At 43.8% G+C, this 26207-nt stretch overlaps 2 protein-coding genes across 2 annotated transcripts; both read left to right on the top strand.

Moving 5' to 3' along the window:
* The first annotated feature begins 327 nt into the window (after positions 1-327).
* Positions 328-2741, top strand: LOC144265772 (disintegrin and metalloproteinase domain-containing protein 20-like). Its single transcript, XM_077818742.1, has one exon. The coding sequence runs from the start codon at positions 328-330 to the stop codon at positions 2674-2676; it is 2349 nt and encodes a 782-aa protein (XP_077674868.1). The 3' UTR covers positions 2677-2741.
* A 6546-nt stretch (positions 2742-9287) lies between these two features.
* On the top strand, positions 9288-25029 carry SYNJ2BP (synaptojanin 2 binding protein). The gene is made up of 4 exons (XM_077818741.1): positions 9288-9483; positions 17412-17548; positions 21701-21796; positions 23182-25029. The coding sequence occupies exons 1-4, from the start codon at positions 9420-9422 to the stop codon at positions 23320-23322; spliced, it is 438 nt and encodes a 145-aa protein (XP_077674867.1). The 5' UTR covers positions 9288-9419; the 3' UTR covers positions 23323-25029.
* The last annotated feature ends 1178 nt before the right edge of the window (positions 25030-26207 follow it).

Here is a 26207-nt window from a genome sequence, read left to right as displayed (position 1 = left end):
GGCTATTTTTATTGGGGGTGGGGGGACGGACCTTTTTCAAACTGCAAATTGCTCCAGCCCCACCAGTGCCGTTTGCGTCTCTACCCGGGCTGCGGGGGTGCGAGCGACGCTGAGGGGCAGAGACAAGGGAGGCGAAGCCGGCTTTGAGGCTTGTTGCTAGCAGGGCCTATTGATGAAAGCGAGGCCAGACCCTAGCTCCATGACAACTGGGTGGGGGCAGGGGCGTGCCTGGCCCCTCCCGCCCGTGCTTTGCCCTCGCCACGCTCCGCGGCCCCCGGCGCTCTTGCCCCGGCTTCAAACGACGCCCTCCTGGTTCTCACCCTCACAATGGGGCGCGCGCGCAGGGGCGTGGCCCGGCCCCGCAGCCGCTTCCCTGAGGAGGCGGGGCCACAGCCGCCCAACGGTGCGATGGGGGCGGGCGGCCCCTGGCTGGTGCTGCTGGGCTTGGGGAGCCTGGTGGGTGGCGCGGTCGGCTCGACCCCACCCGGCGGCCGTGGCAACGCCTCCTACGCAGTGATCGTGCCGCGGCTGCTGGCGCCCCGCGCCGGGCAGGAGCCGCGGGAGGTCTCCTACCTGCTGGAGGTGGAGGGGCGGGGCCGCGTCGTGCACCTGAGGCAGAAACGGCTCTTCGTGCCCGAGCACTTCACCCTCTTCACCTACCGGCCGGGCGGGGCCCTCCAGCGGGACCAGCCCTTCCTGCGCCGCGACTGCTTTTACCGCGGCTACGTGCAGGGCAGCCCCGCCTCCCTGGCCGCCCTCAGCACCTGCTCGGGCGGGCTCCGCGGCCTGCTGCGCACGGCGCAGGCCAGTTACGAAATCGAGCCGGTGCCGGACTCCGCCACCTTCCAGCACTTGTTGCACCGGGTGGAGGAGGGGGCCACCGGCCTGCGGTGCGCCTTAACCGACCAGGAGCTGCAGCGCCAGGCAGCCTTGATCCCTGGCCTAAGGGGCCTGTTGGCCAAGGAAGCGTCCCAGGGCGACTGGTGGACGCATACCCGCTACGTGGAACTCGTCTTCGTGGTGGAGAATGAACGATTCATCAAGTCAGGCAGCAACGAAACCAAAATCCTGCAGCAAATGCTGGACATAATCAATATAGGAGACACCATGTATGATCCGATGGGCGTGCGCTTGTTCCTTGTGGGGCTGGAGATCTGGACACAAAACAACCGTATCCCAATTAATAGTAGTGTAGGTGTGATGCTTGACAGTTTTAACAACTGGAGAAGAGTGGACCTGTATGACCGGCTGCGCCATGATGTAGCTCACTTACTCACATATCAAGGGTATGGAATAACCCTTGGGTTAGCATATATAGGAACTGTGTGTTCTCATCATTGGGCGTCAGCCGTTCTTTCTTTCAGGGCTCTTGGATTGTACTCTTTTTCCATTGTATTTACTCATGAGTTGGGCCATAACCTCGGCATGATACATGATGATCGTTATTGTAAATGTAAACGCAAGGCCTGCATCATGGCAGCGACCCACAGCGTCACTGATCTGTTCAGTAACTGCAGTTATAACAACTATTTCAATTTCATGACTGGCGGTGCACAATGTCTGCTTGATCCTCCAGCACCGGGGAAAGTTTATACACGCAAGTACTGTGGCAACAAGGTGGTGGAAAGTGAAGAGCAGTGTGACTGTGGCTCAAAATTTAATTGTGAAAAGGATCCTTGTTGCCAACCCGATTGTACATTGAGTGCAGGTGCAGCTTGTGCTTTTGGAGAATGCTGTGAAGACTGTCAGATACTTCCAGCAGGAACACTGTGTAGAAAAAGTACTACTGAGTGTGACCTTCCTGAATATTGCAATGGGACTTCACAGTGGTGCCAGAAGGATTTATATGTGCAAGATGGAGCCCCTTGCAAGGATGATGCCTACTGCTATCATGGAAACTGCTCTAGCCATGATCAACAGTGCAAAATGATTTTTGGTAAAAAAGCAAAAGTTGCTCCATTAGTTTGTTTCAGAAAATTGAATACTCAAGGTGACCGTTTTGGCAACTGTGGTCTTAAGAGTGATACTACTAAATATAAGAAATGTCAAGGAGAAGATATCTTATGTGGTAGGGTCCAATGTGAAAATATGAAAAGTGTACCATCTTTGGAGAACCATAGTACCATACTTCAAACTCCAGTTGATAATAACTGGTGCTGGGGTACAGACTATCATCATGGGATGGATATAGCTGATATTGGAGCAGTGAGAGATGGCACATCTTGTGGTCCTGACAAGATTTGTGTTAACACAAGTTGTGTCACTGTGTCACTCCTGAATTATGACTGTAATATAACAAAGTGCCATAAAAGAGGAATATGCAACAGTCATAAAAACTGTCATTGTAATTATGGCTGGGCACCTCCAGACTGTCAACATAAAGGATATGGAGGGAGCATTGACAGTGGACCACCACCTAGGAAGGCCTTCTGGGGCAGTGCTATCGGAATACCAATATTCCTTGCTGTTACTGCTGCTGTTGGGATTGGGCTTTGTGTATATTATAAAGCTGTACTAATGCGATGGCTTAGAAGATCAGTGGCCAGATTCCGCCCAACACAGCAAGCAGATGCTTCCAGTGGGGGAAAGGGAATCCCCAATAGCTCACATGAGACAACTGCTACTGTGTCAAAACCTGTGGTAGAGTCCACGGAGAACGCATGGGATTTTTTGTAATGTTAAATAATGTATAAACAATATATTTACCTCTTTTAAGAATAAATTCAGTCTGTAAGCATTGATACAGCCTTTTAAAATTGTGTCTTGAAGGACTTGGTCTCTGCCTAAGCTCAGGGAGTTAGGAAAATACTAGGAGTATCTATATAGCCCCTTTCATCTCCATGCTCTACAAACTCTCACAATGCCTTGTGAGGTAGGAAAGTATCCCTATTTTACTGATAGGTAAACAGACGCAGCTGTGGTAAAGTAATTTGTGCAAAGTTACGCTTTAAGAGGAGGAAATATTTTGAACACTACCACATGCAACAAAAGATCAAAGGAAAAATTCTTGCCATTTTACATTCATTGTAGTGACTCACTCAGATATGGGTGGGAAGCAGGCCTTCCACTCAGATGCACGTGTATAGGGAGAGGAGAAGGGACCATAAATCCTAACCAGGAGCAGATGCGGAGAAGGAGGAAGATCATGACTGACCAGAGGCGTGTTCTTTGAAGAGTTGGGTAGCCAGCATTCTGCAACAGGAAGTTTTACACTTCATGGGATGGGAGAGACATAACTTCCACGTTCACAGCTGATAAACTTCTGAATGTTTGGAAACTGATCAGTAGCTTAATTGACATCAAGCTTGACATTTCACAAAAATATCCTTTTTTGGGAATGTTCCATTACCTTTTGTGTGTGGCTGGGTCAGAAGCTCTTGGTGCCTTATTTTCAATGGGAGTAACTCTTAATGAGCATGCAAAAGTATAAATGAGAGCAGAATTTGGCTCAAGGTCATTTACCCCATAGGGTATTATAATAGTGGGGCCTGATCCCCCTAAACTCGCCACACGTAGAACTCTCACTGAATTTAACAGAGTTCTATCTACCTAAGTATCTACAGGGGCCCCTTTACTACATAATGTATCCTCAGCACTGTGGTGGGGTAATGAAAGTATTGTAATCTGCATTTTACAAATAATTAAACTGAAGCATAGAGGCCGTGATTTGCCCCAGTTATACAAGCAGTCTGTAGTACCACTAGGAATAGCATCCCAGGGGTCCTATTTTTATTTGTTACTGTATTCTTTATATGACAGTAGTGTCTAGAGCCCATTTTGGAAAAATCCCTGCCACAAAGCACTAACAATATATGTTGAAGACCAGATACAGCAAGTAGTTATAACAAATGGGGTGTGGCATGGGAGGGTTGGGGGGAGGAACAGTAATACAAACTCTTTTTTCCAAAGACTGGCTCTGTGCCCAGTTTGTAGGTATTGGAGGAGAGCTTTATTTCTTATTTTGTTTTTTGGATAAATAAATGTATCAGTAGCAGTATGCCCAGCTGTTGTTTGCTAACAGAATACTACAAACATCGTAGTAGAAACCTATACTCCTGAGACCCAGTTGTGTGCTCTAACCCCTAGACATTTCTATACACTTGAGCTATCCTCAGAGTGAGCTAAATAGTGCCCTCAATTACACTATGCAACTCCACTGATGTCAATATAGTTATAGAGGTATAAATGAGGGCATGATTTAGCCCAGAGTACTTTGTTTAAAGCTAGACTTGAAATGTGAAGCAGACAGGACAAGTAGGTCTGCATTTCTGGTTTCCTTGGTTCCCTTCTCCTTACTCCTCAATATTTTGTGCTTAGAGTCACAACCCATTAAGGTCTTTCAATTAACTTGAATGGATCAGGCCTACAGAGCACATTACTCGTATCCCCATCGTGGGGAATGCACCTGGGGTTTCGTGGACCACAAAGGCTAAGACAGCAGTTATACATGTGAGCCCAACTAACCTATTTGATATTTAATAAAAATTGCGTGCAGCAAGCTATGCCATCATTTTATGGTTTGTGTTCTTGACAATACCAGGGCTTCTGTTTCCACCTCAGTTACAAGTAGCTGGATGTTTCTGGAGGCTCCTCAGAGGCATCACGCTACCACTATGTTTTTTATGATATGAAGGTGTAAGCGTAATTTCTGCCCAGGCTCAACATCAAATTCTGTAGTTTCACTTTCCTGCTCTACTATAATTGAATCTAGGCTAACATTTATTTTAAAAAATGGCTGCCTAATATTAGGTCCCTTAAGTCAGCATTTAGGCACCTAAATAAATGGCCTGTTTTTTGAAAGTGCAGAATACCAAGTGTCATAAGAACCAATGGAAGCTGGGTACTAGGCACTTCTGAAAATCAGGCCGCTTATTTAGGTACTTTAATATGCACAATCGGGTGTACATTTAGGCAGCCTTTTTGGAAAATTTTGGTCCTACTCTACATTTTACTGCTTAGGATTGACACTCTTTTGTCATGAAAAGCTCAAATACAATCATTTTGTCTCGCTAGAGCAAGGCAGTAGTAACCCTGCATATTTCTGCTGTTCCTACAATCCCCTTTTGGTTTTGTGAACACTAAAATAATCCCAACCAATATCAGGGCCTGTTGTACTAAGTATTGCACATACACGTAGGAAGAGACTGTCCCTGCTGCAAAGAGCTTATCAGCTGAATAAGCAAGGCAGACAAGCTGGGAGAAAGGAATTATTACCATCATACCCAGTTTGCAGATGGGGAACTGAGGCACAGAGAGATTAAGTGACTTGTCCAGTCACAAGTGGCATTAGTGGCAGAACTAGAAATTGAACCTAGGCCTACCACGAGACCATCCTGCCTCTCAATATGAATTTGTTGCATGTTAAAGGCTTCAGAGGATTTTCTCATGTGGTTTATTTCACTGGAGTTTCTTTATAGTCTCTTCTCTATGGGGAGGCCTAAAATATGCACATCAGCTGGCCAAGGTAGCTAGCTGTGATCCTAACAGCAGACATTTGCACATGGAGAATTTTTGAATTCAACTTTTTTATTGGACCTGAGATAATTTAAAGTATGAATTAATTCAGTTTTCATGAGGTATTTATTTACCAGCTTGTGACTGTTACAGAGAAGTTGCAAATGTAGGTGAGTCAGAAAAAACTCTGTCTTGCTGTGACAGGGAAGTGGATCTAACTACCACATAGAGCAAGGGTGGCCAACCTATAGCTCTGGAGCCACATGCAGCTCTTCAGAGGGTAATATGCAGTTCCTTGCATAGGCACTGACTCCAGGGCTGGAGCTACAGATGTGAACTTTCCAGTGTGCTGGGGGGAACTCACTGCTCAACCCCCACTCTGCCCCAGGCCCTGCCGCCACACCACCGCTTCCCCCAAGGCCACTGCCCTTCCCCCAAGCCTGCCATGTCCTCGCTCCTCCCCCTCCCCCACAGAGCCTCCTGCAAATGCAAACAGCTGATTGTGCCAGGTAGGAGGCGCTGACTGGTGGGGCTGCTGGCAGGCAGGAAGCACTGGAGGGCGGGAGCTGATGGGGGGCTGCTGACGTATTACTGTGGCTCTTTGGCAATGTACATTGGTAAATTCTGGCTCCTTCTCAGGCTCAGATTGGCTACCCCTGACATAGAGGTTGGGAATGGGAAATTGGTGACATTGATTGGATCTTCTGAAGCAAGCACTCTCCGGGGCAACCTTTGAAAGGAATACTGATGAGAGCTGACTCATCCAATACATCAGACCATTTCCTCTTCTGGGCTCCCTGAGTCAGTGGAGATCCAACTGATTAGATCAACTTGGGAGAGGAAAACAGGGCTCTAGGTGCTGCTACTCTGCCTAAGAGCAATTTTACGCCTACTTCCTTCTTTAGCATCTCTCCTTTGACCTGAATTACCCAGCCTTCAAGGAACATTCATGCCTCAACATTCCATATGATAGCTTCCCAAACAAATCTGTCACAGAGCCTTCAGGCCTCAGCATTACATCCATTAACTCCCCAGTATTGCTCTAATTAGAACCCTGCAGATGGTACATAAACAAAATATGAAACAGTAAAAATGTTATTTACTTTTTCTTTTGCTCATTTCCTTATTGTCCCCTCTCTCATTGGAGCTGGCCAGGAGTGAGGGGGAAAAGAGAAGATTCCAGTCTCTACATTATTTCTGCAATTTTGGACAGAAACCCAAAAACGCTTTTGCCTAAAATAGGGGGATATAAATGGTATACTCTGGTTTAAATGTTTAATGGTCATGAGTTTAGGATGGTTGCAATGCACACAGGTGATAAAATTGAGTGAGTTACACAGAACGTCTCAAGTGCTGCTAACACCTTCATAGCAGACCACATGGTCACCTACTCTCCACATGCCACATATTTTGTACAAGAAAAACTATTTTAGAAGCAATTTAGAGATTTTTTTCATTGTATTTTTTGATTGTATCTGATTTTTTTTATTCTGTCTCTCCACCTGTAAAGTCAGACTGTGTTAACCTCATTAGTACAACTATACAGCCTTCAGAGAGAGAGGAAAAATATAACAAATATAGTTTAGAAAGCTTGATGAGGTATCCAAAAGAGCTTTTCTGTACATTAAAATGTAATTGTAAAATCTGATATCCTGGGACCAAGTTTAACAGGAGCCACTTGCCAATTATCCTGCAAAGAGATGACCCCCCAACCATGGAAACTTGCATAGACTGAGATCTTGGAGTCCATATTCATTTTCAAAATATTTAAGTATAGGTGCTTCTGTGACAACTATTTCTGATTCTCAAAAGTTTATCTCTTGCCACTCATCCCCAGTGCCATTTCATACTGTCTTCAAGCAACATTCTGAGTGGAGCACTTAATTGTAACACATTAAGGATGAATTTACTTAACTATATTAACATTTCCATGGCCGCCTTTTTTATGAGCTGCTCATTTGCATAATTATATACCTCCCTTGGGTCCACTCAAACTCCTACTGTCGTGTATTTGCACAGTGCCTAGCACAGTGGGGTCCCGGTCCATGACAGGGGCTCCTAGACAGCGCAATAATACAAATCAATAATCATTAACAATAGTGGTGATTGGCCCACAATAACAGCCTAAGTAGAACAGAATTGAATAGTGTGGTAAGATTCACAGGACTTAGGGCCTGTGCTGCAGTGAGCTCTGATTTGGGCCTTAAGTGAAAGACAGTCCACGCCCTTTACTCTAACTGGTTGTAAGAGCTGGAGAAAAGCAAACTGAGGTCCAGATTCTGGGGCAGGGATCCACTCATATGCATTCATTTTCAGGATTTAAACCTGACTTTGAAAAGTTTCTTGTTAAAATGAAGGATGTGAGAGCTAATTTCATTTCATTTGGAGCCCATCTGAAAATTATGAGTTGTAAGTTTAGAACAGAACTTGATGTTTTTGAGGTTCAAGTTCTGAGTGGCTCTGGCACTGTTGGAGTTCTGATCTGCATATTTCATTGATGTTTTTTAAATATTTCCATGACATCCCAGAATTTTTTTAAAACAAGTATCTTTACTGTTTTTTAAAAATATCACAGGCTTCAATTTAGATACATATTTTAAAACACATTCCCCTGGGAAAACAATGGTTCAAATTAAGACACTGAAATGTTTGTAAAGCTTGGAAAAAGTCACAAAATCTAAACCCTTTAAAAAACTTGTTTAGCCCCTTCCTGTATAAAATTGCTTAATTCATTGATTTTTGAAAAGTATACAGTAGATATATTTAAAATAATTAATGGGGTTAAAACGAATGTGTATTAGATTTGCAGGATGGGGAAGATTTGGGATAATTTACCACTAAATCCAGAGGCAGATTCATTTTTTCATTTGAAGGTAGTTTAGCTTCGGACCCTGGTATGCCTGTTCATTTACCCCCACAAAACACATGGTTGGGGGCGCTGTGGAAGGAAACCAGCAAGAATGACAGGTTTCAGAGTGGCAGCCATGTTAGTCTGTATCAGCAAAATAAATGAGGAGAACTTGTGGCACCTTAGAGACTAACACATTTATTGCGGCATAAGCTTTTGTGGGCTAAAACCCACTTCATCAGATGCATGCAGTGGAAAATACAGTAGGAAGATATATACACACACAGAACATGAAAAAATGGGTGTTGCCATCCCAACTGTAACGAGACCAATTAATTAAGGTGGGCTATTATCAGCAGGAGAAAAAAAAAGCTTTTATAGTGATAATCAGGATGGCCCATTTCAAACAGTTGACAAGAAAGTGTGAGTAACAGTAGTGTGGGGGGGGAATTAGCATGGGGAAATTTTTTCTCCCTAGTGTTACTCACAGCTTTTCAACTGTTTGAAATGGGCCATCCTGATTATCACTATAAAAGCTTTTTTTTTCTCCTGCTGATAACAGCCCACCTTAATTAATTGGTCTCCTTACAGTTGGGATGGCAACACCCATTTTTTCATGTTCTCTGTGTAGCTATATCTTCCTACTGTATTTTCCACTGCATGCATCCAATGAAGTGGGTTTTAGCCCACGAAAGCTTATGCTCAAATAAATTTGTTAGTCTCTAAGGTGTAGGGTGACCAGACAGCAAGTGTGAAAAATCAGGACAGGGGGTGGGGGGTAATAGGAGCCTATATAAGACAAAGCCCCAAATATCGGGACTGTCCCTATAAAATTGGGACATCTGGTCACCTTACTAATATGCTACAAGTACTCCTCTCTTTTTTCCCAGCAAGAATGAAAGTGAGCGGTAATTCCAGATAAGGACTACAAATCCCAGAGATCTTAGCAGGGTCTCCTCCCGCCCCGTTCAGAGGCTGATGAAACTGAAAGTGCCGCAGTAGCGGCGGCTGCTTCAGGCCCCAGAGATTCTTTCACCTTCAGCAGCCGTGCGGAGAGGAGGGGAACCGGCGGGTGGCGGGAGGCAGACAAAGAGCGTGAGCTTTAAAACAGTGCGACATGAACGGAGGAGTGGATTGTGCCCTCTCGGAGGAAGTGATCGATCTCACCAGAGGACCATCAGGTACAGAGTTAAAGATGGGGGCGGGAGGTTGGTTTGCTGGATGTGTGTACTTGTGATCTGGCGAGGAGCCTGGTCCTGTGTAACTCACTTGGCTTCACAGCTGCCAGGAGAGCTCCGGCCTGAGGCCTGTATAATCCTGGTACTAGTTTCTAGTAGCAAAGTCATTTGCAAATACCTTCGGGGTGGAAGAGAAATCCAGGCAGAAGGAATCTGTCTTGTTTGGTTTTAATAATACCCACAAAACTTTGCTTTTTAAAACGTACTTGCAGCTTCTCTGGATGCTCTGGGGGAGGGGCTAATGGTGCATTGCACTTTGATTCATATGCTTATAAAGAGATTTGCTCATTGCTCAGTTATATTAGCCTTGTACAGTGGTGTTGGCTTGTACTGCAGCTGAAAAGAGTCTATAAATACAGTCCCCACAATTAAAAGGGGCTGGGGCAGGGGAAGAGAATGCAGCTGGATTTTCTTCCATGGAAATACAAGTATGGCTCTGCTTTTTTAAAAGGAAGAACTATGGGGTACTTGAGGTTTAACCAGATACTGACTCTAAACTGCAAAAAGAAAAGGAGTACTAGTGGCACCTTAGAGACTAACCAATTTATTTGCACATAAGCTTTTGTGAGAAATGAGCTCTAGCTCACAAAAGCTTATGCGCAAATAAATTGGTTAGTCTCTAAGGTGCCACTAGTACTCCTTTTCTTTTTACGGATACAGACTAACACGGCTGTTACTCTGAAACCTGACTGTAAACTGTAATAGGGTTCTTCCCCCTCCCCCCCGAGATATATTGTTTGTTTTTATCTCCTAGAAAACAAGGCTGAAAGGGAAGCCCTGGTGTTGAGCAGGCATGTAACTGTGTATTTGTGCTACCAAGCCATTAATGAAGGGGGGAGGAACAATCCTAGAGCTGTAAGATAATGCAGCCAGTAGTGAAGTAGTCCTACCTTGCTTGAAGAGATGAGAGAGATGTTGCTGTTTGTTAATTCTTGGCACTTTGGCCCTGGTTTTTAAAGGTATTTAAGTGTTACTGTACTCAGTGTTATGCCTAACTGATTTAGGAGTCTAAATCTCATTTCCAAAAGGGATTTAGGCACTGTCAATGGGATTCCTAAATGTGTAAGTCATTGGCAAATGAGATTTTAGGCTTCTAAATCAGTTAGCACAACACTGAGTGCAGCAACAGTCAAGTGCGTTTTAAAAATTCAGGCCTTTGGCTTTGTCCAGACAAAGACCTGGTCTATGCTACACAGTTCGGTCAGTGTAAGTTGCCTTGTGTCAATCAAGCTGTGGAACTGTCTTCACTTAAATTTTGCTCCTGCTGATCTAAGTGTCTCTCTATGCCCATTTAGTAACCCCACTTCCACAAGCAGCGTAAAGTCATGGTCGATGTAGTTAGGTCAATGCAGTGTCAATGCCTATGTCGCTTGTTATTGGCTTTCAGGAGCCATCTCACAATGCCCCACACTGACAATACAAGCGCTCTTAGTGCGGACATGCACCGTGGATGCAAGGTGCCAAGTGTGCACACATACAAACAATTTAATAATTGCGGTGGCAATTTTTCCACTCAAAATTGCCCACCAAACTCCTTGCGGTAACCGTACAAAATACCCTCAGACACGCTGACTGTTGGGCTTTTCTTTTTTAAAGCCTTTATTTAAAGAAATTTAATAGTATGGCTGAAGTGTCAATTGCAGACAAATTTACCCGTAACATACTGGTAGCATAAAGAACGTGGTGAATATTGAAGCAAAACATGACTGACATTTCCACAGCAGACAAGGCCCAGAACTTTCAAAAGTGGCCCCTGCTTTTGGGAAAACAACACGGGTTTGTCTCTCAGACGTGCGGCGCACCCCCAGCTCCTGTGGAATTCAGCTGGCTGCACAGTTGCTCTGCATTTCTGAAATGGACACACTGGGCACCCAAAATCAGTGGCCACTTCTGAAAAAGTTGGTCAGGGTGACAATGTACCACACTAGCTGCTTTGTGTTTACTGTTGCTGTTTGGTGGGTTAACTAAGTAGATAGCTAACTGTAGTGTGGGTAGTAAGGGAAGGGACAGGGAGTGGGGTGGAGGATACAGAAAAATTAGCTTTTCTGTTACAGCCCTGGGTGCTATCACTGGGTCAATCAAACTTTTTTTTTTTTTCCCTTCAGAATGATTTTTTTAATTGCATGATCAAAACTGCAGTTAGCTATGTGCCTGACTCAAACTCCTTAATCCAAAGAGTCACAAATATTGGGGGAGTCTTGACTCTGGAACTGGACTGCATGGCTCAGGGCTCATCTTTAATTAACATAAGTATGAATGAAAATCTGCCAGACCTTCAATCCATACCAATGCTGTGTATAGCTAGTGACCAGTTTTGGCTCCAGTCATCCTTTGCAGAGACTGGAACACCCACATCTGTTGCAGGTGTCAGTGTTGTTTTTCATAGTGAATCTAGTTCCAGTGAAAGGTACTGTCTTGAGACCCTGGAGAGATGAAGTCTTCTAGCTATCCCTAGAACAGGTACCACATAAGTAGCAGTAGTGAAAACTTCCCTCATCTTGTCCTTCTGGTATGCTGTGATCCAAAACTGAAGTGACTGACTACAGAAGGTGGTACTTCAGTCTCTGCAGTCAACCCCTCATGAGGGGATCTGAACATTTCAAAATCTTTTTTTCTTGATTTCTCTTGGTGGTACCATCCTACAGCCATAAGAACACTTCATTGTATAGAATTGAAGGGGAACAGAGTTCAGGAAGACTATAGAAAGCAATCATAACTTCTTCATGAATATATCAGAGGGATAAATATGGGAGAGGGAGAGGAAGTATTTAAGCTCCGTACCAACGTGGACACAAGAACAAATGGATATAAACTGGCCACCAAGAAGTTTAGACTTGAAATTAGATGAAGGTTTCTAACCGTCAGAGGAGTGAAGTTTTGGAATAGCTTTCCAAGGGAAGTAGTGGGGGCAAAAGATCTATCTGGCTTTCAGATTAAACTTGATAAGTTTATGGAGGAGATGGTATGATGGGATAACATGGTTTTGGTAATTAAATATTCATGGTAAATATGTCCAATGGCCTGTGATGGGATATTAGATGGGGTGGGATCTGAGTTACTCCAGAAAATTCTTTCCTGGGTATCTGGCTGGTGAATCTTGCCCATATGCACAGGGTTTAGCTGATTGGCATATTTGGGGTCGGGAAGGAATTTTCCTCCAGGACAGATTGGAAGAGGCCCTGGAGGTTTTTTGCCTTCCTCTGTAGCATGGGGCACGGGTCACTTGCTGGAGGATTCTCTGCTCCTTGAAGTCTTTAAACCATGATTTGAGGACTTCAATAGCTCAGGCATAGGTGAGATTTTTCGCAGGAGTGGGTGGGTGAGATTCTGTGGCCTGCGTTGTACAGGAGGTCAGACTAGATGATCATAATGGTCCCTTCTGAGCTAAATATCTATGAAGTTAGTTCATGAGCACCACTATTTTCTGGATTTCCTTAAAGTAGAGGATATATATGTTTTTTGGGATTTGATTTTTGTGTTTTTTAAATGAGAGAGAAAGGGGAAGAGGAAATCTTAGGTTTTTAAACTCCCTACTGAAGGTAGGTATGACCTGAGTCTAACAAGTTTTCACATTGACTTATGGCAACAACTTGTTGTCACTACTAACCTGTCTAATATTTCTGTCCAGGACTTTGTACTCTGCTCATAACATAGTATCTAGGTACCTGACCTTGAATATGGGCAATCTGATGGTCAAAAGATGAAAGACACCATATCTCCAGCTCAATTCAAGTGTGTGAGGCTAGTGTACAGTTGTTAGGCTTCTCCTTATCCTGGTTTTGCTTCAGATGTCTTAGCACTGCTGCTTTGGTGTCGGCATCAGGGCATGATTCAACCTGCTGATCAAATTCTAATTTGCTAGATGTATGCCTTGGGGCTCATGCTGACTTGCAGTTATTCTTGTACATTAGAGAACACTCTGACCTGAATTTATTTGCTAGCACTTGGTGTCTTAGGGCCTCTGGCTCTTAGCTATGATTGTTGATCCATTTATAAGGGATAGATATTTTATAGAGTTAAATAGCAAGATAATCTGTAGGGTCCAAGGTGTCTTCATTTCCTCATAATATCAAAGCACTTATCACATAGTTGATCATTCACTTATTTGGCAAAGTTCAGGTGCCTGTACAGTTTAATCCTTCTCTAAATTTGAATGTTGACTGTGCTTGCAGACTGTTAAGATGGGTACAGTTGCATCTCTGGCAAAAGTTTGTTGAATAGGAAGAAGTAGTTAAAATGGCAGAGCAGTATGTTTACACTGCTCAAAAATCACATTTTATGGAATGCCAAATTATATTCTAGATTCATCTGGAAATATTTTGCCATTTGGTGTCTGTCTTAGCCTGTAGATCAATGTTGAATTTCTCTCCTTTGAAAAGGAAGAATTGTGAAACCTGCACCTGTTATGAATACAGTAGATTCTGCTTAATAGCAACCTGGATATTAACAACTTCCAGTTAATAGCAAAATTTTCTTGTGAACCAGTTCTCTTCCGTTGATTATAATGTTGATGGGATTCAGATACAATAACTTCTCACTTAACATCGTCCCGGTTAACGTTGTTTTGTTATGTTGCTGCTTGTTTAAAGTTGCGCAATGCTCCCTTGTAACGTAGTTTGGCTGCCTGCTTTGCTCACTGCTTGCAGGAGTCTCTGAAAGAGCAGCCTGTCCTCGTGGGGGTTTGGAACCAGGGTGGGCCAGCAGCCCCCCATCAGCTCCTCTAAGTTCCCTGTAAGTAGGTGTGCGGCTGGGCAGGCGCCAGCAGGCTATCCATTGCGGGCAGTTCAGGTGTCCCTCCCCCGCTGCCATGTGCTGCTCCTGCTCTCTATCTTGGAGCAGCTCCCAGGGAGCCTCCTGCTTGCTGTGCAGAGGGGAGAGGGAGGGGGTGCTGATGTCAGGGTGTCCCTCTTCCCCCACTCCTGTACCCCATCTCCACAGAACTGGGGGAGGGCAGGGGACACAACAGGCTGCTGCTTTGTCTGAACATGCTGATCTACTTAAAAGGGCAGCGTACTTAAAGTGGCATCAGCGTACTTAAAGGGGCAATATGTCTCTGTCTCACACACACAGAAAAACACACATGCACCCACTGGCACTTTAGAAAGTCAGCGCCTAGGCAGCTGTGTATATGCTGCCCAGAGGAGGGAGTGGTGCGCTCCAGCAGGATAGCATGGGTTCATCATCCCTTTCAGTTTCCGCAGGGAAGTGTTTGCAGCCACTGCCATGCATCTATTTGTTTCCTCCCTCCTGCCTCACACTATGCTGCCTTGTAGAGCGTAAGGCTACATTAACAACAACGTGTTAAGCCTTGAGGGCTCAGCTGAGTGCTAGTTCATCATTTAGCAGCAAGGCATTCCTTGGGAAATATCCCACCCTGTGACTCCTCCACCTCAACCAAGCTTCACAATCATCATCACTGTGTACAGTATTAAATTGTTTAAAACATATACTGTATATAATGTCTTTTGTATGGCGAAAAAAATTTCCCTGGAACCTAACTCCCCTATTTATACTAATTCTTATGGGGAAATTGACTTAGCTTAACACTGTTTCGCTTAAAGTAGCACTTTTCAGGAACATAACTACAACGTTAAGTGAGGAGTTACTGTACTGGCAACAGCATTCTACTTATTAGCAATTTTTTTTTTTTAAGAAAGGCTCCACCTACAGGCAGGTTTGTGGGGCTGAAGGTAGAGAGGGGAGTGCAGGGAGCACCTGGCTGCCGCCCCACAAACCTGCTTGCTGCTGATGCTCAGCTCATCCCAGCACTTCCTTCTGGGAGAGCAGGCCTGCAAACTTGCCAGCAGATAGCTCTTACCTCCTTTTGTGGTCCCTATGCATGGGCAGGATTGGGGAAGGGAAGCTGTGGGCAAAGGGGGATAGCTGCAGTCCAGATGCTGGAACTGCATGGTACCTCTCTCTGACGCTGTGCTCCCCCAACTGCACCCTGCTGGGGGACTCCATAAGGAGGGAAGTACTGGGATGTGCTGAGCTCCCTCATCTAGAGAGTACATGGAGAAGTATCATGCAGCTCCATGGGCTGCCAGTGCTCCCCATTCCCTGGAAAGCCCTGGCGTTTCAGCTGCATCTCTGCTCCCTGCTGCTGTCCTACTCACAAGCAGGTTTGTGGGGCTGCAACCAGGGAAGGCCTGTCCCAGCACTTTCTTCCCTGGCTACTGCCTCACAAACCTGCTTGCCACTTATTGGCAACTGCTGGTTAATAGCAACTTTTTGCTGGCAACTGAGGAGCTGCTAATAAGTTGAATCCACTGCACTTGTTTCTGGTCACCAAAAATATCCCTCCTCCACATTTCCCAAACTGTGTCCTCTGATAAAAATGAGTCTTCTATATTTTGCCTTGATTGCTGAAAACCTACGAAAATCTCACTTTTTTTTTTTTTGTTCATTTGTGTTTCTGTCACTAGAATGGGATCCTCTGATGTTTCTGGTAAATCTTAACTTCCTCTCAAATTTTCTCGGTCACTGATTTTTCTCTGTTCCCAGATTACTAAGCTTCAAACAAGCTGACAAAGCATTTCCCATGGTTTTTGCCACAAAGTGTGCGGTATCTCATTCAAGTATCTTTTAAACCAGACGTTAGTGCATTAGCAACATCATTGCCTCGCTTCTCCCAAACCCTGCTAGCAATTCCATCCTCTCCCCCATTTGTCTGAAGCTGACAGGAAAGGGAACAAAGACTGGGGAATGTCAAGGCTGCCATTAGTGTTGCTGTATTTATCAGCCTGTAAGGGCACTCTCTGAACACTATGGCTCACCCCAGACCCTCTGATCTCCTATAACTGAGCTAAAAAGCCACTTCCAAGGCAGAACAAGCTAGCTTTTATTTGCCATTCTGTTCACCAGTCTCCTGTCTCCTATTCCTCTACCCAGTGCATCGAGGGAGAAAGCATCAGCCTGGTTAAGTGTGCATCTGGGACTTGGTTTCAGACCATGCTTGGAGTAGCTTCTAAGTAACAGGATCATGTCAGAAGGAGACTGTTTTCTCCCTTTCCTCCCTCAGATGTTTGGTATGTCTGCTCCTGACTTCCCAAGTTTCATGCTGCTGGATCGTCTCTCTCCTTATTTATTTACAAATATTTTGTTGCATTGTGGTACAGACTGTGCTCTAGCAGTCTATGGGGCTCCAGCCTTTGAGTTCAGTCTGTTCTTCTGGATTAGACTAAACAACAAGTCTGAATCTTCCAATGCATTTTAATCTACCACCTGGTTACAGCTAGAGTTCTGTAATCAACTCTATTTTTAACAAACAAACAAAACTCCAAACTGCCTCAATCAGGCCATAATTTCCATTTCAATTTTTTGGTGTGGTTTGTTTTGTTTTGTTTTTTTAATCCCCTAGTCCTTTGAATTGATTTCCTGTCCTGTTTCAGATTCCAGGGACAATACAAAGTGCTTGCACAGTTGCTGCTGATGCTTACATAAAATGTGAAGTGGCTAAGAAGTCTGTCAATTCAGTATGTCCTTGGGTAAAACTCTGCACTCCAATACCCTAGGGCCTGATCCAATGACTTGTAAACATTAAATCATGGTTAAATACAGGACTGTAAGTTGAGTGATCTGGGCTCAGGTAACCTCTTGGTGCCTCAGCTTCCCCATCTATAAAATGGGAATAATACTTCCTCCCTCACAAAGGTGTTGGGAGGCTTGATTCATTATTGCTTGAAGCTAGACCTACAGAAGGGTCTATTGTGAAATGTAGAGTCTTTTTGTTGAAAAACAGTTATTGATGAGAAGGTGTCCTGGGAAGTGAGGACTGGAGAAGGTACTGCTGCATTCCCCTCTTCCCCCCCCCCCCCCAACTACAAGAATGTCTTATCTACTTGACATTCTCTATTTCCTGTGTGTCTCAGGATTGGGCTTTAACATCGTTGGTGGGACAGATCATCGGTACATTGCTAACGACAGTGGCATCTACGTCAGCCGGATCAAAGAAGATGGGGCTGCCGCCCTTGATGGCCGATTACAGGAGGGAGACAAAATTTTAGCGGTAAGTCACTCCCTGGGAGGCATGTGTTTGAGGGATCAGGGAGAGTTTTGGCCAGCAAGGAGATGAGATGGGACATTCTGTGGACCAGAGACCATCCTCATCCTGTTTTGCCAGAAACATTCCTTGGCCTCTAGGCTTGCATAGCTACGTGATGTGCATCTCAGTGTTTTTTTATGGTACTGATGGCCTAATTATTTCCCCCTCTTTCCCCCCCCTCCCCCCATTCTGGTAGTTCAGTACTGTAGCTCCACTGACTTTTCTGGAGTTGCTTGTGATTTATATCTGTGTGGATGGAGAATTCATCTTTCAGTTGCTAGGTTTCTGTCCCTGGCATACTAATCAGTGTTGTTGGGATTATTAACCCCCTTTGCTCAGGAGGAGCTGGGCTTCCTATGAAGGGTTTCACTGTAACCCTGGCTGCTTTCCTTGCCGGCACCATGGTTAAGGTGGATCAAATGTGGTCTGAAGATTTTCTTCTACTATTGTCAGTGATACAAGGTGATAGCACGTTAACAAGCAAAGAAGAACAAAGAATTCGGCTAAAATATGATGCATCCTTTGTATGTTTAATGGATTTTCATTTTTTTTAATTTGTTATGTTCCTGTTTTAGGTTTATATAAATAAACTGAGTGGCTTGTGTAAGTTGGCGCTTGATTGCTGAACCAAAGAGTGATGTATAAGTACTTTATCTTAACAGTGTAATAATTCTGGATAAGCAGTTGAAGGATGTAAATTCCGAGAAAGGGGAGGAATAGTTCAGTGAGATCCAATGGGGTATAACTAGGAGTAATGGGATGAAATTTAGCAAAAAAAAAAAAACTTATGCGAAGTATCAGGAAATACTTCATGATGGTGAAATCCACAAGGCTTTGAAACATTCTTCTGTGAGAAGTAGTAGCAGCCTCATTACTGTAATTATTTGAAACTGGACAGGACAAAGCACCATGGAATATATTGTAGGTAGTAATTTTGCATAGATCCCCTGGTTGGGTTGCTTACCCAGTGGGTCTTATCCATTTTTTCAAACCTTTTTTCCAATAAAAGTGTGTTATCTGTGAAAGCCAATAAAAGGGCCAAGGCATTCAGTAACTGAAGATGCAGGTTTTTATTTCAGATTGCATGTTGAATTTGTTAATCAATATTCATCCATTAAGCATTAATACATCACATGCCACAGCATTTGACAGTAGATTAAGGTCACTGTATAGGGCAACCTGTGCATTCAGTGATCCAGCAAGACCACCTGCTCTCAGGCCTCCAGCTCCCTAGCCATTGCCTTTCTTAAGAGAGACAGGGGTCTCCACCTCCTTCTGACCTAGGTATTTCCAGACTGCATAGTCCCCTGACTATACGTTTCCCAAGCATTCCTGTTTGCTTTCTCTTCAGAGATGGTGGACAGTGTGACTGCCCACAGTTATAGGTACCCCACAGCTCTCTTTGTATAAGCCCACTTGATTCTCCGGATAAGAGCACTAGAGCGAGAACCTACACACATACTAATACACTTACCAGAGATCACCCCAACTCTAACATGGGCTTTGGCTGGAGCAGTCCTTCTAAACCCCACCCAAGGGATTTCCTTGTGCTTCCAAGTTCATCTACAACTCTGAACAACCCCCCGTCTTATGTGGCCTCCATAGGCCTAATCCCTCCAACCCTACCCTAAGGACTGGATCTTTCCATGGGTCCTGTCCATTAGCTGGATCAGGAAGAAGGCCCTGAGCCAATTTAAAACCAGGCTGTTTATCCAAAAACATTTTCTGTGTCTGTGGGTTCCTGGAGAATCCAGTTTCAGCTGGTATGTGTGCATCTCTCCAGGGGGATGGCTTCAAAGGGCTAATTACAGAGGGATTACATTCATATCCCCTTCCTCCTAGAGGAGTTACGTACATTTTTCACATTGTATTTTTAATACACAGGACCCCAAAGATATTAAACCCCATTTAATTAGGTTTAACTTTATTGAATTAAGTTCATTCAGGACACTGCAGGAAATTGTCCGTCACAGGTACGCTAAAAGTGTGCACATTCTAAAATTGGCAAATACTAACACATCTAGTCGACTTTCTTTTTAAAACTGCATATTTATCAAATGTTTAGTGTAAATGTGTATCTTTTGTTTATGCACAAATATCTTTCAATATTTAACTCATTTTTTAAACATGATCTATCTTGGAGGAAATTTTCCAAGAATGGATCTGTCATAAATATAAAGGGAAGGGTAACCACCTTTCTGTATACAGTGCTATAAAATCCCTCCTGGCCAGAGGCAAAACCCTTTCACCTGTAAAGGGTTAAGAAGCTGAGGTAACCTTGCTGGCACCTGACCCAAAATGACCAATGAGGGGACAAGATGCTTTCAAATCTGGAGGGGTTGGAAACAAAGGGTTTGGTCTGTCTGCGTGATGCTTTTGCTGGGAACAGATCAGGAATGCAGCCTTACAACTCCTGTTAAGTTAGTAAGTAAGCTAGCTAGAAAATGCATTAGATTTCCTTTTGTTTAACGGCTTGTAAAATAAGCTGTGCTGGAGGGAATGTATATTCCTGTTTTTTGTGTCTTTTTGCAACTTAAGGTTTTGCCTGGAGGGATTCTCTGTTTTGAATCTGATTACCCTGTAAGGTATTTACCCTCCTGATTTTACAGAGGTGATTCTTTTACCTTTTCTTCAATTAAAATTCTTCTTTTAAGAACCTGATTGATTTTTCATTGTTCTTAAGATCCAAGGGTTTGGGTCTGTGTTCACCTGTACCAATTGGTGAGGATTATTATCAAGCCTTCCCCAGGAAAGGAGGGTGTAGGGCTCGGGGGGGCATATTTTGGGGGAAGACGTCTCCAAGTGGTCTCTTTCCCTGTTTTTGTTTAAAACACTTGGTGGTGGCAGCATACTGTTCAAGGACAAGGCAAAGTTTGTACCTTGGGGAAGCTTTTAACCTAAGCTGGTGGGGACCTGCATGAAAGACCCCCTATCTGTACCCTAGAGTTCAGCGTGGGGAAGGAACCCTGACAGGATCAATGAAGGATAAAATGTGAGGATCAGTCTTAAGGTAAATTAACACATTCTGTTCCAGTTCCTCTTTAAAGGTGTGGTGTTCGTGTGGTGTGGGGTTTTTTTTTAATTTTTCTCCCCCTTTTTTTTTCTTAAGACTTTTTAGAAGGGGGGTGTGTGTGAGAGAGAGAATATGTAGCTTTAAAATACATAACTTTAAAAAAAAAAAAAACGTTAGGCTGTCATTAGATTCATTCCATCATAACCTTCTGTGGTTGGTTGGTTTTTTTTTATTTTGTTTTGTTTTTTCTTTTTTTGCTTCCATATAACTTTTGCCACATCTCTTCTCTTTGGGTTGAAATTTTTCATGCTCCATCTCAAGTCTATGTTCAGGTTATTTGCAAAGGTTGAAGAAAACAGGTTGAACTGTTTTTTTGGTTATGCCAATGTGAAGGAATCTATATTTAAAAAAAAAAAGACTTTGATAACTCAGATTAGCTCTTAAATTTCATACTTGACACGGATTTACTTCTCAGTGTTGACAAGGATTTGTGAAGAAATTGGAGTTACAGGCAGATTCAGAATGACATAGCCAGTCTGTGTTGTACTTCATTTTCAGTAGATCCAGTTCTATTAGTTCCCCTCCCCCCTCAAAATACCATAATTCCTTTGACGTTGCTCTGCTCCTCCAAAAGATTTTTAAAAATCACTTACAGTAGAACCCATTTTATTTCAAGATGTTTCAGACCACTCAGCCTCAAAAACCACTCAAGTAAATACGGGATTGGATAAGACAGGTAAGCAAATGGCAAGTAACTTTATAGCTGGATTGGATAAATGGAATTCTATTGTATTAAGCCCCTGCTTCAACTGTTGTATATCAGAATTAGAGGTAAACCCAAGCTGGAAAAGTTCAGAACCAACTTTGAACTTAGAAAAGTTTTAGCAATGCTTTGATCTGGGGTTTCGGTTTGGGATCCTCTCTAATTAGAATATACTGAGGACCTGCTTAATTGTCCGGTAACGGAAAGTGACTTTAGTGCCCTCTTGCATTTAGAATAATTCTGACTACCTAAACACGTGGCTGTTGTTTTTGTTCTGCAGTGCTGAGAGAGAACTTTTGATCTCACAGCTACTAGTTCTTCTTTTTATTCCTGTGTTTAGATTAACGGCAGGGACCTGAAGAACTTGCTGCACAAGGATGCTGTGGAACTATTCAGGAATGCAGGCTACAACGTTTCTCTGAAAGTTCAACACAGGGTGTGTATTGCCAGCTCCTGGTGGTTGTCCCTGAGGCCCTGCTACCATGGCTTGGGTCAGACTGAAGGAGAATCCTTGTAGATCCCTGTCTGCTTTGAACCTCTGGGAATTCTGCTCTGCTTTCTACAGTGTATATGGTGATGGGGGGTGGATGGGTTAGAGCATTGGTTTTGTATTTATTTAATGAATGCACCTTTCTGCTAGAGTGAACATTCAAGTTAATGAACATCAGCAGTATCCACCCATCATATTTAGTGATGCTCTGGAGGGGGCTGGAAAGTGTAGTATGGTGGAGTCCTGTGATCTTTTCTTTCCCACAAGGAGTTGGAGTGGTATGGTCCTGCCCTCTTATCCAGTCATTTTAACAGGCAAAATATGTCTCACTGGACAGTCAGATGAAGTCCCAAGTTTTCTCCCATACCTTAATCTCTGGTGCCATGTTGTGTGTGGGGGAAGGGATGTAAGATGGTGGGAGAAGAGGCTGGGGCCTTGTGTGACAAGTCCTGATTCAGAATACAGCTCTATAGGTAAGGAGTAAAACCCCTCTAGAGGAGGGCTGGGTTGCACAGAAATTGGTGGTTGGATTCTGAGCCTTTCATGATAGGCCACTGATTCAAATCTGGCCCAGTCACTGGTGGTGGTGACGCTACAATCCGCAGGCTGTTTAGTACCTATGTGAAAAGAGTTACTGGACTCAGTGCAGTTCTAGTGGTCAGGTGTCCATGTGATTAAAAGCCCACCATGCTTGACATTCATTGTTTCCCTTGTTGGCAGTCTCAGCTGAGAGGCAAAAGACTCTCCAAAGGGGGGAGAGAGAGAATGCCCTTCCTATCCCTAGCTGTCCTCTCCAGGGTAGAGGCATATTTGTAGTGTCAGGAAAGAAGCCACTGCTGCTTCTTAAACTGCACTAGTACTAGCTCTGGAGACCGAGGAATCCAAAAGCCACTGCTGTCAGACTGGCACCGCTAGCCATCACTAAAGTTGATTTAAAGGAAGTGCTGAACCATCATTAGGGTAGCTCTTGTGAAATAGTATGTGAACAGGTCATGCTGAATTGTGGTGCGTGTACATATGTGTACCACTACCATCTGCTGCATGGAATCTTACCTGTCCCAAGTGTGTGTTTTCTCTCTAGTGACTGGCTTACAAAGAGGATATGGAAGCATCGATACTACTCCTAGCTAATGGAGGTTTTTCTTTGACTCTAGTTGCAGAGTCACGCCTTTTGGAGCAGAAGGCTTCTGCTCCAAAACCCTCCCAGGCCCCAAGTATACAGTATGCTGATGACCATGTCGTTGTGCGTGTTTCTAGAACCACACATTCCTCACATAAGGTTGCTGTCTGTCTTGCCGCAATTACCACTGATTCTCTTCTTTCTGTTTTAGTTGCAGCCACAGAATGGTCCAGCTGGTCACAGAGGAGATGGAGAACCAGGTGGTATTCCCCTAGCTGTCATTTTGGTGCCAGTGTTGGCCATTGCGGTGGCTGCAGCGTGGGCCTTCCTGAGATATCGACAGCGGATGTGAAACATTCCCCTCTGAAGATCTCTGTGCATATATGTATAATATACACCCACACACAGCTACATTATAATTTAAAGAGAGAATCAACAGTTTTATCGTGGACTAATGCCAGAAAGGATTGTTGCCTCTTATAAAGCTGCTGCTGATGTTCACTATGTTCTGATTTTCTTGTGGGGTTGATGGAGGAAGGAAGTAAATGGGGAGGTGAGATTATCATGTGTAAACAAATGTGCCATTTTCACTGATCCCATGGCATTTTTGCTATCTCCTTTCTTGCACCATGAACTTTCAAATACTTATTCTGTATTTTAAGATGTGACTTTGGGTGTGTTTTAAGAACAAAACTTTTATTTTGAGAATTTCCTTATTCTCCTCTCATTCCTCTTACAACCAATGATCCACCTCTCTGAATCAAGAATGAAGAGGAGTGTGGGGGATAGCTTATCGTTTGGGTAGGGTCGGGAGCGGGCTGGTTAAATAAATGCCTTTGAGAAATGTATACCATCGATTCTGGTTTCACAGTTAAAGTTCCCAGAGGAGCTGCTGATGTAAAACAAATTATGCAATATCAGTGAGGTGTTGTACTGGTCCTGGAAAGGCAGGAGGCCACATCAGGGAGAAAGAGAGAGGAGTAAGGATAGAAGGCTCAGGAATGAAGAACCAAAGAATTGTAACAGGAGGCTTTCAACAAAGTGCTAGGATACTGGAGAGAGACACCCAATAGCATCAGAAATGGCCCAATGAGGGGAGAGAGAGGTCTCTAAAGTAGAGGTGAACCAACAGCATGTTTAGTCTATGGAGCTACCAGAAGCCCATCTGTCAGGTTACAGAATAGTTTTTGGAGGCAGGGGGTGGGAATAGAACACTCATTTTACCCAGACTTATTGCAGCAGCTGACCTGCTATCTGCAGTGTCGTGCAGCCTGGAAGATCTTAGCATGACTTGTTCTGTGGTATGGTCTTGGTCCATCTAAGCCATTGCTTGCTTGCTGAGGCTCTGACATGGCTGCTGGGGAGTTACACCAATGGGTGAACCAGGGGATGGAGGAGGAAGATGCAGGCATTCTGTAGCCACACTAGATTCTTCTTTTTGGGGGGCAGAAGGCAGACAGGGAAGGCTTGGTAAGAAAGGTGAATTGGCAAAAAGTCATGCCTTGCCACAAAGGAGAAAAACACCCCAGTAGGCTTTGTTGAACAGGCTGCTAGTTCTATAGTAATGCTGCAGGAAAATGAGCAATACCATGCTCCTATGAGAGAGTAAAGCTGGCTGGTTTCTAGACTGAAGGAAGCCAGAGTGTCTCTATTGGGGTAGCAGGGAGGAGAATACACACAGGATGTCAGTGCTTCAAGGCACTTTAATCTTTTTGTTTTTTAAATAGGCTGTAGAACAAGCCACTTCTAGGTATTTGATGTGGCCTCTGAACCGTGCTTGTTAGGCCACAGTGCCTGGAAGAAGCGTATGTGCTAGTGTGTTTAGTGAATAAGACTGTGCAGCAGGAGAGCATCTTTTCAAAAGCTGTGATTGAATTTTATCTGCAGGATTGTAACTCCTCGCTCTGTCTGGTTTTAAACACCTCAGTGGAGTAAGACCTGTTTTTCATGTCTCACAGAAAGAATGTATTCTTTTGCAAAAAGAAAAGTGATATGTATTATCTGTATAAATGCCAAAAATCACATATGCAATATATGTATACAAACAAGAGAAACTGAATTGATGGCCCTCTCCACTCTTTACTTCTCTCATCCCTAACCTTCTTCTGTTTTTACAGGACACTTCGTTATACAAATATTTAGAATGCCACAGTATGACTAGCTGGAGATGTTCTCCTATAGTGATTAGATGAAAGCCCATGTGCTGTAGTATTTGACATTCCCATAGCATTGTGAAGGATCCTAGAGTGCTACACCAGCTATATACATAAAGTATCCCTTACTTCCTTGCACTCTCCTCCTTGCTGTGCCTGGAGAACTTTGCCCAAGGTTCCTAAGGTGAACCTCTGCTCTTGCCAAAAGTACTGCGAGATTGATTTTTTTTTTTTTTATTTATTTGTTGGCAGCTGTATGCGCAAAGAAGATGGTTTGTGCCCACAGTTCCATGGTTGATGGCTTGATTATGCATGCAAAGCAGATAAATGTGATTATCCACAAGAAGATGCCCAACTAACTCTTTGTGTGCACAATCAAGGCTGTACATTTTGTGAGTCTAGGTCTCTACTCGAACATTTGGCCACCTATCCATGCAGAGGAAATGGAACCTCTTGTTATAAGGTGACACTTGCTGTCAGAATAACTTGGCCGTTTTGAATTTAACAGTTCTTCAGACAAAAATGTCCACTAGTAACTGGATTGATTTTTATACAGCACCATTTACAAGTAGAAGCTTCCCATGGAAAATGAAACTAGAACATTAAATAAGTTACAAACTCTCACCAGGAAATAGAACCCAACTTTTCGTATTAGATTGAAAAAGCGACAGTTTTATATTTGTGAAACTTGCAGAGAGCATGAATCTATCAACTGGATGTTCAGAAGTTTGGTACTTCCAAGATAGAAATGGAAAAGCAGATGGCAAACCATTGCTGGAACAGAAGAAAATATATGGCCCTGCATCATCTGAAGGTAAGATGGTGTTACAGTCCGTCACTTGCAGGAATTGCAAAATAATTCTTGGTTTGACCGGCATTTGTGTCAGCAGTTAATAGCATAACAAGGATCTAGATCACTAAGGAAATAAGCAAATAAGGAGATTATGTAGAGCAAAGGAGCTCAAAGTGTGACACAATGCCCTTCCTTCTCCTCCCTGTGGCCAAATGTGATCTGTGGAGTCTGAAATATGTCCTATGACTACTCTCCAGTTGTCTATCCAATACATAGACTGGCTTATAGAGA

Source organism: Eretmochelys imbricata, chromosome 6 (assembly GCF_965152235.1).
Source record: "Eretmochelys imbricata isolate rEreImb1 chromosome 6, rEreImb1.hap1, whole genome shotgun sequence".
Taxonomy (NCBI): Eukaryota; Metazoa; Chordata; order Testudines; family Cheloniidae; genus Eretmochelys; species Eretmochelys imbricata.
The sequence above is the reverse complement of the archived record's forward strand: the minus strand, read 5'-3'. Positions and strand labels throughout refer to the sequence as shown.

Bases quoted from the DNA above. Each gene is read 5' to 3' on its own strand.
- SYNJ2BP (XM_077818741.1), top strand. From the start codon at position 9,420: ATGAACGGAGGAGTGGATTGTGCCCTCTCGGAGGAAGTGATCGATCTC. The intron at 17,549-21,700 runs GTAAGTCACTCC...TCCTGTGTTTAG, and splicing joins AGGGAGACAAAATTTTAGCG to ATTAACGGCAGGGACCTGAA. The intron at 21,797-23,181 runs GTGTGTATTGCC...TTTCTGTTTTAG, and splicing joins CTCTGAAAGTTCAACACAGG to TTGCAGCCACAGAATGGTCC.
- LOC144265772 (XM_077818742.1), top strand. From the start codon at position 328: ATGGGGCGCGCGCGCAGGGGCGTGGCCCGGCCCCGCAGCCGCTTCCCT.